This window comes from Condylura cristata, unplaced genomic scaffold (genome assembly GCF_000260355.1).
Source record: "Condylura cristata isolate star-nosed mole 26May11 unplaced genomic scaffold, ConCri1.0 scaffold00006, whole genome shotgun sequence".
NCBI lineage: Eukaryota > Metazoa > Chordata > Mammalia > Eulipotyphla > Talpidae > Condylura > Condylura cristata.
Window position 1 is genome coordinate 7,455,325 of NW_004567107.1, and position 13,939 is coordinate 7,469,263.

The 13,939-nt window shown below is 38.4% G+C and overlaps 1 protein-coding gene across 1 annotated transcript in view; it reads left to right on the forward strand.

Annotated features, from left to right (window-relative positions):
• The window catches only part of DENND1A (DENN/MADD domain containing 1A), a 414,277-nt gene that overhangs the window by 82,956 nt on the left and 317,382 nt on the right, over nt 1-13,939 (forward strand). The window contains exon 3 of the mRNA XM_012721213.1: nt 1,369-1,412. Within this exon, the coding sequence (XP_012576667.1) occupies nt 1,369-1,412 (44 nt within the window). The remainder of the gene's footprint in view (nt 1-1,368; nt 1,413-13,939) is intronic.

Sequence of the window (13,939 nt, forward strand, 5' to 3'; positions counted from 1 at the left end):
ACGAAGTACACTGCTGAGGGGAGCAGCGGGCGGGCCAGGAGAGGTCCGCCACGCTATGTGGTCTCCTCCGGGGCAGGCGGGATTCGAACCATGCGGAAGTGGCTTTAGCTTCTCAGTGCTGTGCCTCAACCCGCTGCGCCATCAGGGAGGGCCACTTCTGTGGACTTTTAATAACTTGATAACTGGTATGTCTAGGAGTTAACTATAGTGTGTGAATAGGCCCTTAGTTTTCTCCCTTTTTGATTCTTCACTGCAGAGTAGCTAATGGTATTTTTGTGTGGTGACTTGGAAGTTTTTAACTTTTGGATGGATTCACTTGCATGGAGAAGTAAAGTGGTGTTTTAAAAGATGTGAAAAATGAGAGAACTATATATTCTGATTACTGTGAGAGGGAATCCTCACATTATGTGCTTTTCCATTAGCTTTTTGCATTGATACATGATTTCTCAAATAGATAATATTCTGACCACTCCCCATCACATGTGTCTGAGGAACCAAATCTTTTCTTATTAGGAAAGATTGAGTGTTTTCCTAATCGATAGTAAATGGAATGCTAATAGCTTTTAATTAGTACACTTTGTATTGACTTGTGGAAGAAGGCATTGGGTTATTTTGAAATTAGGATGGAGGAATCAAGTGTTTCTTCACTGATTCTGTTTTAAACAGATGGCCATGAAAGGTATTCTCACCTACATATTTTTATCCTTTGTGAACAAGTCTACTTATGTCAGGTAGAACATAATAGATCATGGTATTTTGTTTCCCCCAATGAGCTAAAAGTGCATTGTTTGCTTCTATTTTAAAGAAAACTTCATTTCGTTCTACCTGTATTTTCAAGATTCATAAATATTTTGGGAAGGTTGTATTTTGTTTTTTAAAACTGAGAGTTTTGCATTTATTCCTTGAAAGAATTTTTCCTAGATCTCTATCTACACTCCCCCACCGCCCCATCTCCACATGCAGTCTGAAGCTGGTGTTTAAGGCGGTTTATGAAGCCACATCTGTAACTATGAAAAGGAGGCATCTGATTAGAGAGAAAAAAAAAAAGTCAAGCAGGTTTAAGACTCATTTTCTCTGGAAAAATATATTGAAGGCAATTTGCAGCTGGCAAGGTTTTTGCATTAGGTAACAGTCTAAAGTTAACAGTAGCATCAGGTCTTTACGATTTTTCTTTTTTGTATTTCTGGAGGAGGGTAATAGGAGTGCCTTGCCGAGCCCCCCCTTGTGCTCATCAACATAGCAGCCTCAGCTGCCCCCCTTGGATCCCCTGCTAGGGCTGCTATCATCTTCTGATCAAATATTAATGTGTGATCCTCTGCTTGCTCACTAATCCAAAGCCAATTAATATTATCTGTCAATTATTTACAGATCCTGAGGTGCAGAGGCAATTCCCGGAGGACTACAGTGACCAGGTTCGGAATGCGTAATTAATTTTTTACATGACAAAATTTATTTCAGAGTTGTTCAACATATTATTACTGTTCTTTTTACTGAGAGGGATAAATGAATTTTTAGAAGGGAAGAGAAACAATAATTAGGAACCCAAGACAAAAAGTAAAACATACTGCATTGGGCTTGAAAAATTATTGCTAGATTTGGGGCATTCCTTCCAGGGGAACACCCCAGAAAGGAAGAAACTCTATTGGAAATTGTACTTTTACTTTGAGATATACTGCAGCCTGGGCTTCATTAACAAATCCATTTTGGTTTGCTGATGAACTTTTTTTTATTAATGTTATATCTGCAGTCAAAGCCAGTGTAATGAAAAAGGGGGAGGACATTTCTTGGAATTGGAAAAAAATTATGAAATGGTGGTATGGTAGCACTCAAAGGAAAAACTGTACATGTAGGAATGATCTTTAGGGTGAGGTTGTTCTAATGATGGCAGTGAAAGTTAAGTTTGCCCAGTTGGTCCTGCCGTCTTGAATTTCTTACAGTCTGAAAGCATGCAGTGGAGTGGAAAGGACTCTCCCTCACAAGAGTGCAGAAGTTCTGGTGTTACTCTACTTTTTATAATAAGAGCCAAGTTATACATTCAGGATATCCTTTTTTACCGTAAGAAATGTAAGAGCTGTTTTGTAGCTTTCTTGGGTACCTTAGTTTTTTTAGTTCAGATACATAATTGGGTGTGCTTTATAAAGCCATTTTGAAATAAAAGCATTCCTGATTACATCGAATAAAATAACTTTATAAAACCTTTCACATGGGGAATATTATATACAATAAAAATATGTTTCTCAAGTATATTTATTTAATTTTGTTTATTAAACAAATATCCTTGAATGAGGATAAGTACAATGGAGTAGAAGTGTCGTGTACAGTAGCCTATTCTGCAGAGGGCAGGGTCTCTGATGCAGCTCCAGGAAGACAAGGTACACAATGAACCTGGATAACAGGTGTAACCACATGCTTTGTAATGAGATTTGTATTGTATAAGAACCGACAAGAAGGAGTACAATTTGCTTTGTGTCTCACCTCAAGACTTTTAAATGAGATTCAAAAGATATGATTCTTCTTACTTTACCCCTTGCTTCATTTTCCAATAGGAGAGTTAAATTTTTATCTCGCCTTAAATTGCTATGGAATTGAGCCCATTGAATTTAAGTTATACAATTAGAAGATCATAGAACTTTTTAAAGAGTAATGATTCTATTTAGACATCATATAGATAATGTCTAATGAGGAGAAGATGTTAAGGTATTATTTAAAGTAGTGTTTTCAGAAGGTAATTTGTATCGAAATCTTTATTCTAAAATCTTGTAACTAAGCTCCTATAATCCATTGATTTGAATTATCATGTGATAGAAAATTTTGTAGGGGGAACCCAAAATAACACCACTGATATCTGCATCTACTCTTTTAAATACAGTTATCATTTCTGAAAATGTTTGTGTAACATGATTTTTTGGTGGTATTAAAACATGTTTTAAAAAAACGCATTTAAGATGAAAAAAATTAGGAAATTCAGATTAAGGCAGAAATAAAGAAAGTGATAAAAAGGCAAAGACTCAAGTCATCTGTAATTTCACAACTCAGACAACTACTGTAATGATTTGGTGTTCATCTTTATGTGCTTCCTTCCCTGAGTATCTGTGTGTGTTTGTGTGTTAGGGGAGAAGATCTGTATCTTTGGACAAGTACTAATACATGTGATTGTATGTGTTTGTAAGATCTGTATCTTTGGACAAGTACTAATACATGTGATTGTATGTGTTTGTAGAGAGAAATGTAGAATTATCAGTTCTGACATTGCAGGTGGAGCACAGATTATACTATTCATGTTAGAAACATTGTTATTTTTACTTTGGTTGATGGATGACTTTACAAGTATTTCATATGTTGAAGTTGGAATCTTTAAAATTACAGAAGGAACCTAAACAGTAGTGATCACTCTTAGGTATTCCCAAGTGCTCACTGGATAGTTATTTCTTTTCTTTTGATCAGTGACATAACATTTGGAGGAGGATTCTCCCTTCTAGATGAGACTGTTGAAAGTGTACATCTTCGCCTTATTTAACATCTCCTTCAACTTGACACATGTGGTTCCTTCATTACTGCATATAACTCAAGGGTGAATGAAAGATCAACTTTGTTTTGGGAGATGTTCCCTTCAGAAATTTGTTTGGTGGTTGATCCACAGGTTAAAGAAATGACACCTGCTTTTCTTATTTACTTTTTATATCATTTGGGTTCTAATCTTTCTATATTTTGCTTGTTTGCCTTTGTTGAATTAAACCAAATTATCTTCCTCCCAGTGTACTTAGAAATCTTTCTATAATATAAAACATTTAATGTGTACAACATTTCTATTATTAAGTTGTTTTATGATATAACCCATAAGGGATAGGTGAGGTAATTCACCACAAAGTATAGCACTTACTACGCTACATGCATACCTCTCCCCACCAAGTTTTCTCCTCATTCTCTTAAACTACCAGTGCTTGTTTTTACATATAGTGCATTTCCCATGTAGCAGCACACTTGATCAGAGATGCTTGCTGCTGCTAGATGTTTTATTCTGTGTGTTCTTTGTACCTTACAGTAAAAGAATCTGTCACAAATTATTGTGGCTCACTGCTTTAGAAACTGAGAAAAAAGGGAGGTTAGATTGACATCTGTGACTGAATAATGATGACCAGCCTTTTGGCTCTCCTTGAGCCACAAAGCTAGCGCTGCCTTTAGAGTGGAAAAAGAAGTAAGAAGAAAGGGGAGGGATAAAAGAGAGTTACAAATCTGTGGTCCGGAGATGCATTTCTGTAGGACCAGTTGTCTGCGTGGTATGATAATCCATTTTGATCTTCTCTGTCTTAATTGTCTGCTAAAGACAAATGGGCAGTAAAAGTTCATCAGTTTCATCTTTTTGCTTCTCGTTTAGAAGCAGAATAAATGATCCATCACTATAGAAGTAGCCTTTCTTTCTGACACGGAAGTAATGCAGACCCAACACATTTTATTAAAATGTTTTTCCCTCATTATTTCAGTCCTTGCAGCTCCGATAGATCTTACTGTTTCATAAAAAATGTAATCTGAAATGTAAATAAGGGTCTTGATACAGAAGGAAGAAGTAATGAGCAGTCCCAGCCACATTTTAGGGCTCTTGATTGTAATTACTGACAACGTGATTTCTCTGTCCTGTCCCCGTGCACCCCCTTCCTTAAGTTGTCTGTGACACCCTCAGACTGCAGTGACATCTATGGTTTAAAACCATTAAATCACTGTAGCACTCTATATTTCATTTAAAATCTGGCAAGCCTGCTATCTTTAAACCTGAAAGTACCAGCTTTGTTAATTCCTGAAAGACATGCAATGCCTATATTTTCTTAAAAAAGAAAAATAAATAACAACAAAGCAAAAGCAGGGTCTTTTCAGAGGTCACATTATTTATTCATCTGCTTTTGTTTAACACTTAGCCAGTTTAAATACTAAAGCATCAACACTGGTAGGCTCCTTAACTTGAAAAGGTCCTGTATTTTGAAATATTGCCTTCTAACCACTTAGGGATTTTTTTTAAAAAAATGGTTTGTTTCATAAGCGTCATATAAAATAGTCTATATTTTCTTTTAGGGTTAAGATTACTAAACTGCAGATAGGATTTTTGAGTTACTTTGGTTCTGGTAGCTTAAATCAGATTCTTTTCAGTCTCTTACTTTATGCTTATATAATGTGGCTCTTCAAAAGCATGTTTGATGGACATTTTTTGTTAAAGAACAGAATTACAATATGCTTTATTTAGAGAAATGGTTTCCCAGAGATAACAACATGTCAATCTAATATTAAAAGTAAGAAATAGTCTTAAAGTTAGTTAAGTGGATTTATAATTATTATGGAAATAATTGGTAACTTTACTCATTGTGATTAGTACAATTTTAATGAACGCTAATTGAGTTAAGGGGATGAACATGTTAGCAAACTGTGGTCACCACTCTCATCAAAATCCCATCTTTGGCTTTACACCATGAAATGGTTTTTCAGGTTTAAAAAATGAAGCTTTAGTGATGATATCATGTAAATGAACTAATTTGAGAGAGAAGATGTCTGAAAATCACCTTATAATATGCCAGATGCCCTTGCATATCACATACCATTGTATAGCATTTAAAAATGTTTAGTTATAGTATTACTTGTACTAAAAAATATATAGAATTAATAATTTGTTCTCACGATTGCCCTTTTTATGGCCTGTTTGTTCCAAGTGTGGTGGTTAGAGTTGAGTGTGCTAGAAGTTTTTTCTCCATTGTGCTCATCTGTATTTTGATGAAATATATTGAATATCTTAGAGGTCTTTAAGTAGAGGGCTGAACACACTTACCCACATCTATATATGTAGATCATTGTTTAGAGTTGCAGGTAATTTTTCTTTCCAACTGAAACAGAGGTTATAATGAAACCAACAATCTCTATGCATTTATAGAAACAATAAAAATTTATGGAAAGTTTATATAGAAACTAACAGTGTTTCTTGTACAAGCTCTGTAAGCAATGTAGAAACATGGTACATTGGGGGAAATAAAAAGGTGCCCTTTCTTTTATGGTTTTATATGATCTATGTGATTTTAAAATTTCAGTATAGGCAGTTAAGCAAATTATAAAAACATACATCACCTCTATACTAAAAAGGAACAAAAGTATGTTGCATAACTTAGGCTAATTGTGATGGAAATTGGCATTTCTGAGTTGCATGTAATTGCTTAAATATGGAGCTTTCATCTGTTCATGCTTCAGGTATGCTCTAAAGAAAACATTTCTTAAGTTCACAGTTATTCACAGTATAACTTACATAAATGGCTGAAAGATTCTGATCAGGAAGTCAATTTTGATTAGACAGTCTTGATACTATTTAATCAAGACTTCTATGTGTATGTTGGTGATTGCCTTATTCTTTTGGTGAGGTCCTTTTATGAACACTTCCATATTATTTTTTTCAAATCTAGATAACTCAATGACTAAACATTTCTATTCAAAATTTGTTCATGTCCTAATATACCCAGAGAATGCTACTAATAAGAAAATTATAGATATAATCCATAGCTTCTAATTTTATTGTTAGTAAGGATTGTGTTGTATGTCTCAATATTGTATAATATGACTATATAATAGTGGATGAAATACAAAACAAATGATAGAATTTGATTTTCCACATCAGGCAGAGCAGTGTAAAGCAGTAGTATACCTGGTATGTATAAAAAATGTAACTTTGATGCCATAAAGATTCTGCCTGTGACTTTTCTCAGTTGTAGAGGTACATTGGAATTTAGACCTTGGGTCTGTGATCATTTGGCCTTTGGCATTCACCAAGCCCAGAGAGAATAGAATAGCACCTGGTGTACCCCATTTTTCTTGGAATTTTAAAGCAGTCTTATTTTCCCATTCTTCTACAAACTGGGTTCTGTCGTGCTGCCAACCTTCTTCTACAGATCTCTGTTCAGATTAGATCCACTCTAAATGCTTAGGTTTGGTCCTGGAAACTTTTTATGACTCCATATGCCATGGAATCAAATCTGTCAATTCATTTGACTCTCATCCAAAGGATTCACTTACATAAGGATCAAAAGGCTGGTGCTTTAAAATGGCTCTGCAACCTGACCCTAAAAAGAAAGATTAAAGTTACAGCCTGCACTTTTGGATTCTTTTCTCTCCATTTTTTGGTAGCAGAAACTGCCTGGGAGACCAGGTTTGATTGTGTGCACTGAGAGATTGGCAAGTGTGGTATCTGTGTGAGGGGAGCCAGACACGTACCAGGTAATGAGGAGAGAAGAAGCAGGTTCCATCTCCTCCCTGCAGGACCTCACTGTCTAGTAGGTTACAGCTGGGCATCCTGATGTTCAGAATGCCAGTGGGATGGCCAGATATTGGGAGTGCCTCTGAAAACTCAAACTATAGGTGATGATGCCACCATGTACTCACATTCTGCTCTTTCTCCTCCTTGTGATACGATGTTATCGTGGTCACACTAATAAGCTTAGCGGGGATGGAGCTGCCTTTAAGCATCACTTGAGATGTGTGCTTTTCTAAGAGCCACTGTTGATTCATGCATCTTTCTACTTCTTGTTCAGAAAGTTTCCATACTTCTTAGTATCTTGGCTATCTGGGATTGTAGGTAGAAATTTAATTTTCATCTACAGATTATAAGCGCTAAATCTCTTCAGACCTAAAACCTGGGAGATGATTGTTGGCACAATAGTAACAAAGCACCCTGCTGAAGCAGCTTTCTTCAAGTAGTGCGTCAGTATCCACAATTGGCACCAAATGTAGCCATTTTGATGGACCACATTACAGATTTCGAAAAGACTCATTGATTGATTGCAGATGTACAAATGAATCCCAGATTAAACATCTGCTTCTTTGCATATGTTTGAAAGTGTCCTGTTGTTGATGAGTGGCTGGTTGATATGTTTTTCAAGTATAAGCTCATGGATGGGTAAAGAATCCTAAAAAATAATCTATCACATATTGCCTCTTATTTCCCCCCTGTGTTGTTACAAGTCAGATTTATCACCCTGGACCAGTGTCAGGTGGCTGCTCTTTAAAGTGTTTGCTGAAGAAAACCACTTTGTATAAAAGAGTTGCTCTTCTGTCATTTCCGTATCAGGAATTGTTCTCTGCAATTCCAGAAAAGGGTGAATTTAAGAATGGATGGGATTGGCCCAGCTTCATAATGAAACTCTACTCAAAACCGTAAGCATTTAGCCAAACTGATTTGAAAAATTGGGACATTTTCTGATTTAAGGCTCTTCATTTAAGTTGAGATTTCTTCCCAATTTGGTCACTCCCCAGCTGTTAGTTATATGGAAGGAACTCATTAAAAAGACAAATTCTTTCTGAGCCATTCTTTCTGAAAGCAGGCCAAGATGTACAGCTATGTCGTACTACTACTCACTTGAGTCTGACTCCATGAAATGGTAATTAGATAATTCTTTCTTACATATTCTTATTAGAAGTGTTTTCCTGGGTTTATTCTAGCTTCAATCCCCCACCCCTGCCATTACATTTTAGGCATTTGTGAATAATCCTCTTGGATGGTGTTGTTTCTAGTGAGTTACCCAGTAGGTGGACTGGCTGCTCTTGAGGTTGTCTTTTGGTCTTAGCCTTTGACATGTGTGACCAGTTTCTGTTGTGCCTGGGGATGGACCTCTGCCATGATCTGTAGCTGTTCTTGAGCCTGTGCTGATCTGCTCTTTGCCTCCATATTCAGTTTCAGCTTTTCTCCAGCAACCTTCTTCATTTATTTATTTGTTTGTTTATAATAGTTTGTTTTTACATCGTTTTGTGCCTTTTTCCGACTCAGTTGTGACTCTCTTTTTTAATGGCTTATTAATTGATCTAGAGATCAATTTCTAAAACCTAGATCAAATCACACTCTCTTTAGTCAAAACTCTTCCTAGTTTCCTGTTGTTTTTAAGACCAACTCCATGTTTCTTAATTTGGATATAAGACCCTTCAGTCTGGCCTTTCCCCTCCTCCCTACTCCAGCCTGCTTTCCTACCACTTCTTGTACAGCTGTGATTAGTGCCTCACCGTTCCCCAGCACAAATTCCTCTCCCCCACTACTGTACTTTGGCCTAAGCTTTTGTTATGATCGAAATGCCTCTTTCAATTGCGTCCACTTCCTTCCCACTCAGTATACTTTTGTTCAGCTTTCAATGCTCAGCTTGTGTCACTTCCTCCATGGAACTTGCCATGACTGAATTAGTCACTTCATCCTCAGGACTTGGAGACACTGGGAACACTCACTCCCTACATTGCATTGTTTGTGTCTTGTCTTGCCAATCTGTGAAGTCTTCCAGTACAGGAATGATAAGAGCAGCTCTTCTTAGCAGCTAGGATAAGTTAGGGACTGGTGAGTAAATGTGAAGGTAAAGCCTGCGATTCACAAATATAACTGCTTAGTAGTACAGATCTCAAGGTTATCCCACAGGCATGATTGGGTGACTGGGTGTGGATTATAGAGGCAGATGGCTTGCGTCAAGACCTGGCTCTGTCATGGACAACATTGGCCTCTTTCGGATTTCATTTCCTCACCTGTAAGCTAGAGATAATCATAGTAAAGACTTCACAGGATGTTTTTGAGGGTTAGATGGCTTATAATATGTAGTGTTCAGAATAATACCTCTCATTTAATCATAAACAATAATTATATGTGTGCCTACTATTGTTAGAGGTAAATGTCAGATGGTAAGATAATCCAGTTTTGGTGATTTTGTTTTGTCTTGTATTAGGGTGGTGTGTGATAACCTTTGACTCTAGAACTTCAGATTGATCCTAGAAATCCTAGAATTCTGAAGAATTCCAGCAACTTTCCTTTCTAAACATTCTGCTCCAGAGCAAAATTTAGAGAAGCCATAAAGGTGAGAGAGAGGGCTGTATCAAGTAAAGATGAAGAGAGCTAATCAGAAACAGCTCCTGGGTGTATATTCTGAAATGCACTGAAAATATGGAAACTCTTTAAGTGGTGATGAAGGGGTTTCAAAGGATGAATTATTTTTAATTTATTTTATTTTACTATTGAAATCTGTATGTTGAGGCTTTAAATGTTCAAAACCTCAGAAATTTAGTAGTGGGTCCCAATGTCCTCATAAATTAGCCTTTTGGTTGCATGTAGTATGCTGTAGTACTGTACGAACTTTCACTTTAAAAATCTTTCTTTGCAGCAGAGTTCAGATTCCTCTGACTACCATAATTTCAAACTGCCTGTCTTTGGTCAGTTTCAGATTTCAAATATGATACCACATCAAGCCAGATTGTGGACTAGTATGTCTGTGTGTGCATGAGAGCCCTTATAGTGGCCGGGGCTGATAGGTAGTAAGATAAAGTTCACAGAAGAATTAAGATGCTGCTCTTTTAAAAAAGTGAATTGATGAAACGTCATTTACTTGTATAATAATTTTGTGAAATGTATGATGTTATTTTGCATCGCTTTTATCCATGCAACTTTCCTATCCAGCCTGCTTGTCTAGTAAATACCAACTCATCTTTTTTTTTTTTTTTTTAAGATTTATTTATTTATTTGTACATACAGAACTGGGGTACAGGCCAGAGGCTCAGAGGTGGCGAGAGGCTTCACTAGAGACAGAGCGGGGAACAGAACAGGCAGATTGACGAAGTACACTGCTGAGGGGAGCAGCAGGCGGGTCAGGAGAGGTCTGCCACGCCATGTGGTCACCTCTGGGGCAGGCAGGAATCGAACTCATGTGGAAGTGGCTTTAGCTTCTCAGTGCTGTGCTTTAACCCGCTGCGCCACCGGGGAGGGCCCCAACTCATCTTTTAAGTCAGCTCAGATGTTACCGCCTCTGAAGGCTTTCATATCCTGATATAGGCCTGGCAGTTACCTCCTTTTTACCTAATCAGAAAATCTTAAACACTGTTTCTTGCATATGTGTCCTCTCCTCCCCTAGGCCGAGAATCAGAGGACTCTTTCTTACTGTCTGTTGACATCACCTGGAACTGGTACTATGGGTGGGCATTAGTAGACCAACTATCAATAGTTCATATGCAATAATAAACAACTGGAGAATGTTCAGTGTGATCTTCAGGCATGGAAGTTGAAAGAGGTTGGCCAAGCTGAAAACAAGTGTATTATTGGTTTTGAAAAGTTATGGTGCATTATTTCAACAAAAGACAGAGAAAAAAACTTTGTCACAATTTTCCAACAGCCCAATAAGTCTCAGTCACCCTAGCAGAGGTCTCTTATATATTTATATTTTAAGTATTTCAACTGTAATGCCTCTTTATGTAGCATCTAGTCTTAGAAGTATAAACTGTATTTGCTGACAACATTATTTTATCAGACAACGGATTTCTAACCTGCCAGAACATTTTTTTCTGGAGATCTAAATCCCTGGTAAATTTCTGAATTTGTTTTAAATAAAAGATTTATTTATTTATGCATACAGAACTGGGGTACAGGCTAAAGGTGCAGGAGCGGTGAGAGGATTCACCAGAGACAGAATGGGGAGCAGAACAGGCAGCTTGATGAAATACACTGCTGAGGGGAGCAGCGGGAGGGTCCGGAGAGGTCTGCCACGCCATGTGGGTCTCCTCTGGGGTGGGGATTGAATTCGTGCTGAAGTGGCCTTAGCTTCTTAGTGCTGTGCTTTAACCCACTATGCCACCAGGGAGGGCCCAATTTCTGAATTTTTAATTTATCTGTTATAATATACAAATTGAATGGCAGCTGAAAATGGTTTTCATTATTCACATTTTACTGATTCCTAACAATTATCCTCCTTTAAATTTTAAATGCTTTTTATTGATGGAGAAGAGGATGGGTATAGAAAAGTAGAAGCCAAGGTGTCCCCAAGTTATGTGAAATTTGGCTTTGGGATTATCACCCTGGGCAAAGGCTTATCCTTTCAACCACATTTTCTTCATCAGTGAAACATGGAAATAATACAAATTTTGTAGAGTTGCTGGGGAAATAGGCTAGATATATACATAATAGCTGAATTATCTAGTTCATTAAATGTTTTCTGATGTTGCATGAGGGAAATGAAGAGGTGTTGCTTCCACATGGTTCTCCTAGAATGGAGAAAAGTCCTTAATGTGGTGAAGAGCCTGGTGTCAAGTGGTAAAATCACATCTTCTGACTCCACTTCACGTCACAAGGTAGAGGGAACAGCTATATGTCTGCCGAACAGCCACTACATAGAGTCCTCTCTCCAGAACTCTGGTTGCCAGAGCATCCAAGGCAGGGCAGTTTTGCCAGTGAAGGCAGCACTGTGCTTACAGAGATGCTGTCTGCAACCTAGAGGAATTGACTTGTGAGGTCAACCTACCTGAGCCTGCCTCTCCATCCCTTCTGCAGCTGGGGCATGAGGTGGGAGACAGCGGTGCTTCCTTCAACATGGGGGGCTACCCTGCCACAATTTAACTGTCTGAGTGTTTGTAAATATAGACACAGTGAATTAGGGACCAAAGACAAGACTCTCTCTTTCAGTGAAACAAAGTCACTTGTAGACAAATAAAGCAGCAGTTTGAGAATTGGGGGAAAATCTCGAGCTCCAGGGATAAAGATGAACTTGGGTTTGAATCTTAGCTTTTTCCTTTCACTGCCTACTTCCAGTTAGTTAAGTTAATTCACTGGTCTCCCAGAAACTAATTTTAACCCAACTTTCAAGGTTCATTTCATCTATAAGAGTGTGCTAATATCTGCATAAGATCACTTGTAAGATCACTGAGCAGATGTAAAACTACTAGCACTTTGTTGCCCCTTTCCCTTGTCTCTTAACCCCCTCCAGGGAGCAGCTGGCCATTGTTATATGAGAACAAATAAAGGCTAAATCACAGGAAATCTATATTTGTCCATTAGTCACTTTAAATTAGATACTTTTTAAAATAGTGTTTTATTTTTCTCAACATCCATCCTGTCCCAGCGAGCGGGCCCAGCAGCCCAGTGATCTCCGCGTGGAACAGGCTGGGCCTCAGTGGGTCCCAAGCACCTTTGTCCTCAGCGTCCTTCTGGGTCCTGGCCACTTTCTGCCAGCACTTCAGGATAACACCATAGACGCTTCCTGTGTTGCCATGGTAACAGGCAGGGCCTTCTGTTTTGAACACAGTCCATCCCCTTGATGCCCACAGTACCGCCTTTCCTGTAGATTCTCCTGGATGTGGCCAGAGGGGCACCCCGTGTTTTCTTGAAGGCCCTGAGGACGTGGGTGGGGCCTCCCTCTTTCCCTTTGTGTTGTTCCTTTTGGTGACTTCTGAGAGTTGGAGATTCTAAGGCATTTTTATGTTTTTAGGCATAAATGTAGTTAGGCTCAATGTATAGACTTTTTTTTTTTTTAAGATTTATTTATTTGTGCATACAGAACTGGGGTACAGGCCAGAGGCTCAGGGGCGGCGAGAGGCTTCACCAGAGACAGAGTGGGGAACAGAACAGGCAGATCGACAAAGTACACTGCTGAGGGGAGCAGCAGGCGGGTCAGGAGAGGTCTGCCACGCCATGTGGTCACCTCCGGGGCAGGTGGGAATCGAACTCATACAGAAGCAGCTTTAGATTCTCAGTGCTGTGCTTTAACCCGCTGCACCACCAGGGAGGGCCCTCAATGTATAGACTTTTGACAGAAATGGCTAATATTATATTTATACAAGTTTTGGTAGTTTTTTCTGTTCCTTTTATTTTCTGTGTTAGGAATAACCATTGGTTCTCGGTACATGCAAGTCTCTTTTGACACCTGCAGTCTCGCTGCTTCCTGTGAGGACCTGACACATAGGCCTGCAGACAGCACCGCGGTTGGGATACTGAATGCCCAGTTAATGCTATTTTTTTCTCTCCTAAATCTTAAAACTATCATCCAGTCGTTATTTAGCATTGACATTCACTGAGTATTTCCAGTTAGTGTCCCTGCTAGTCTGGACCCTTCTTAGGAGTGGCTCCTAGTGAGGAAGACAGACTGTAAATGTATTTCATCAATTCCAAAAGGCATGCTTTTCATATTTTGAC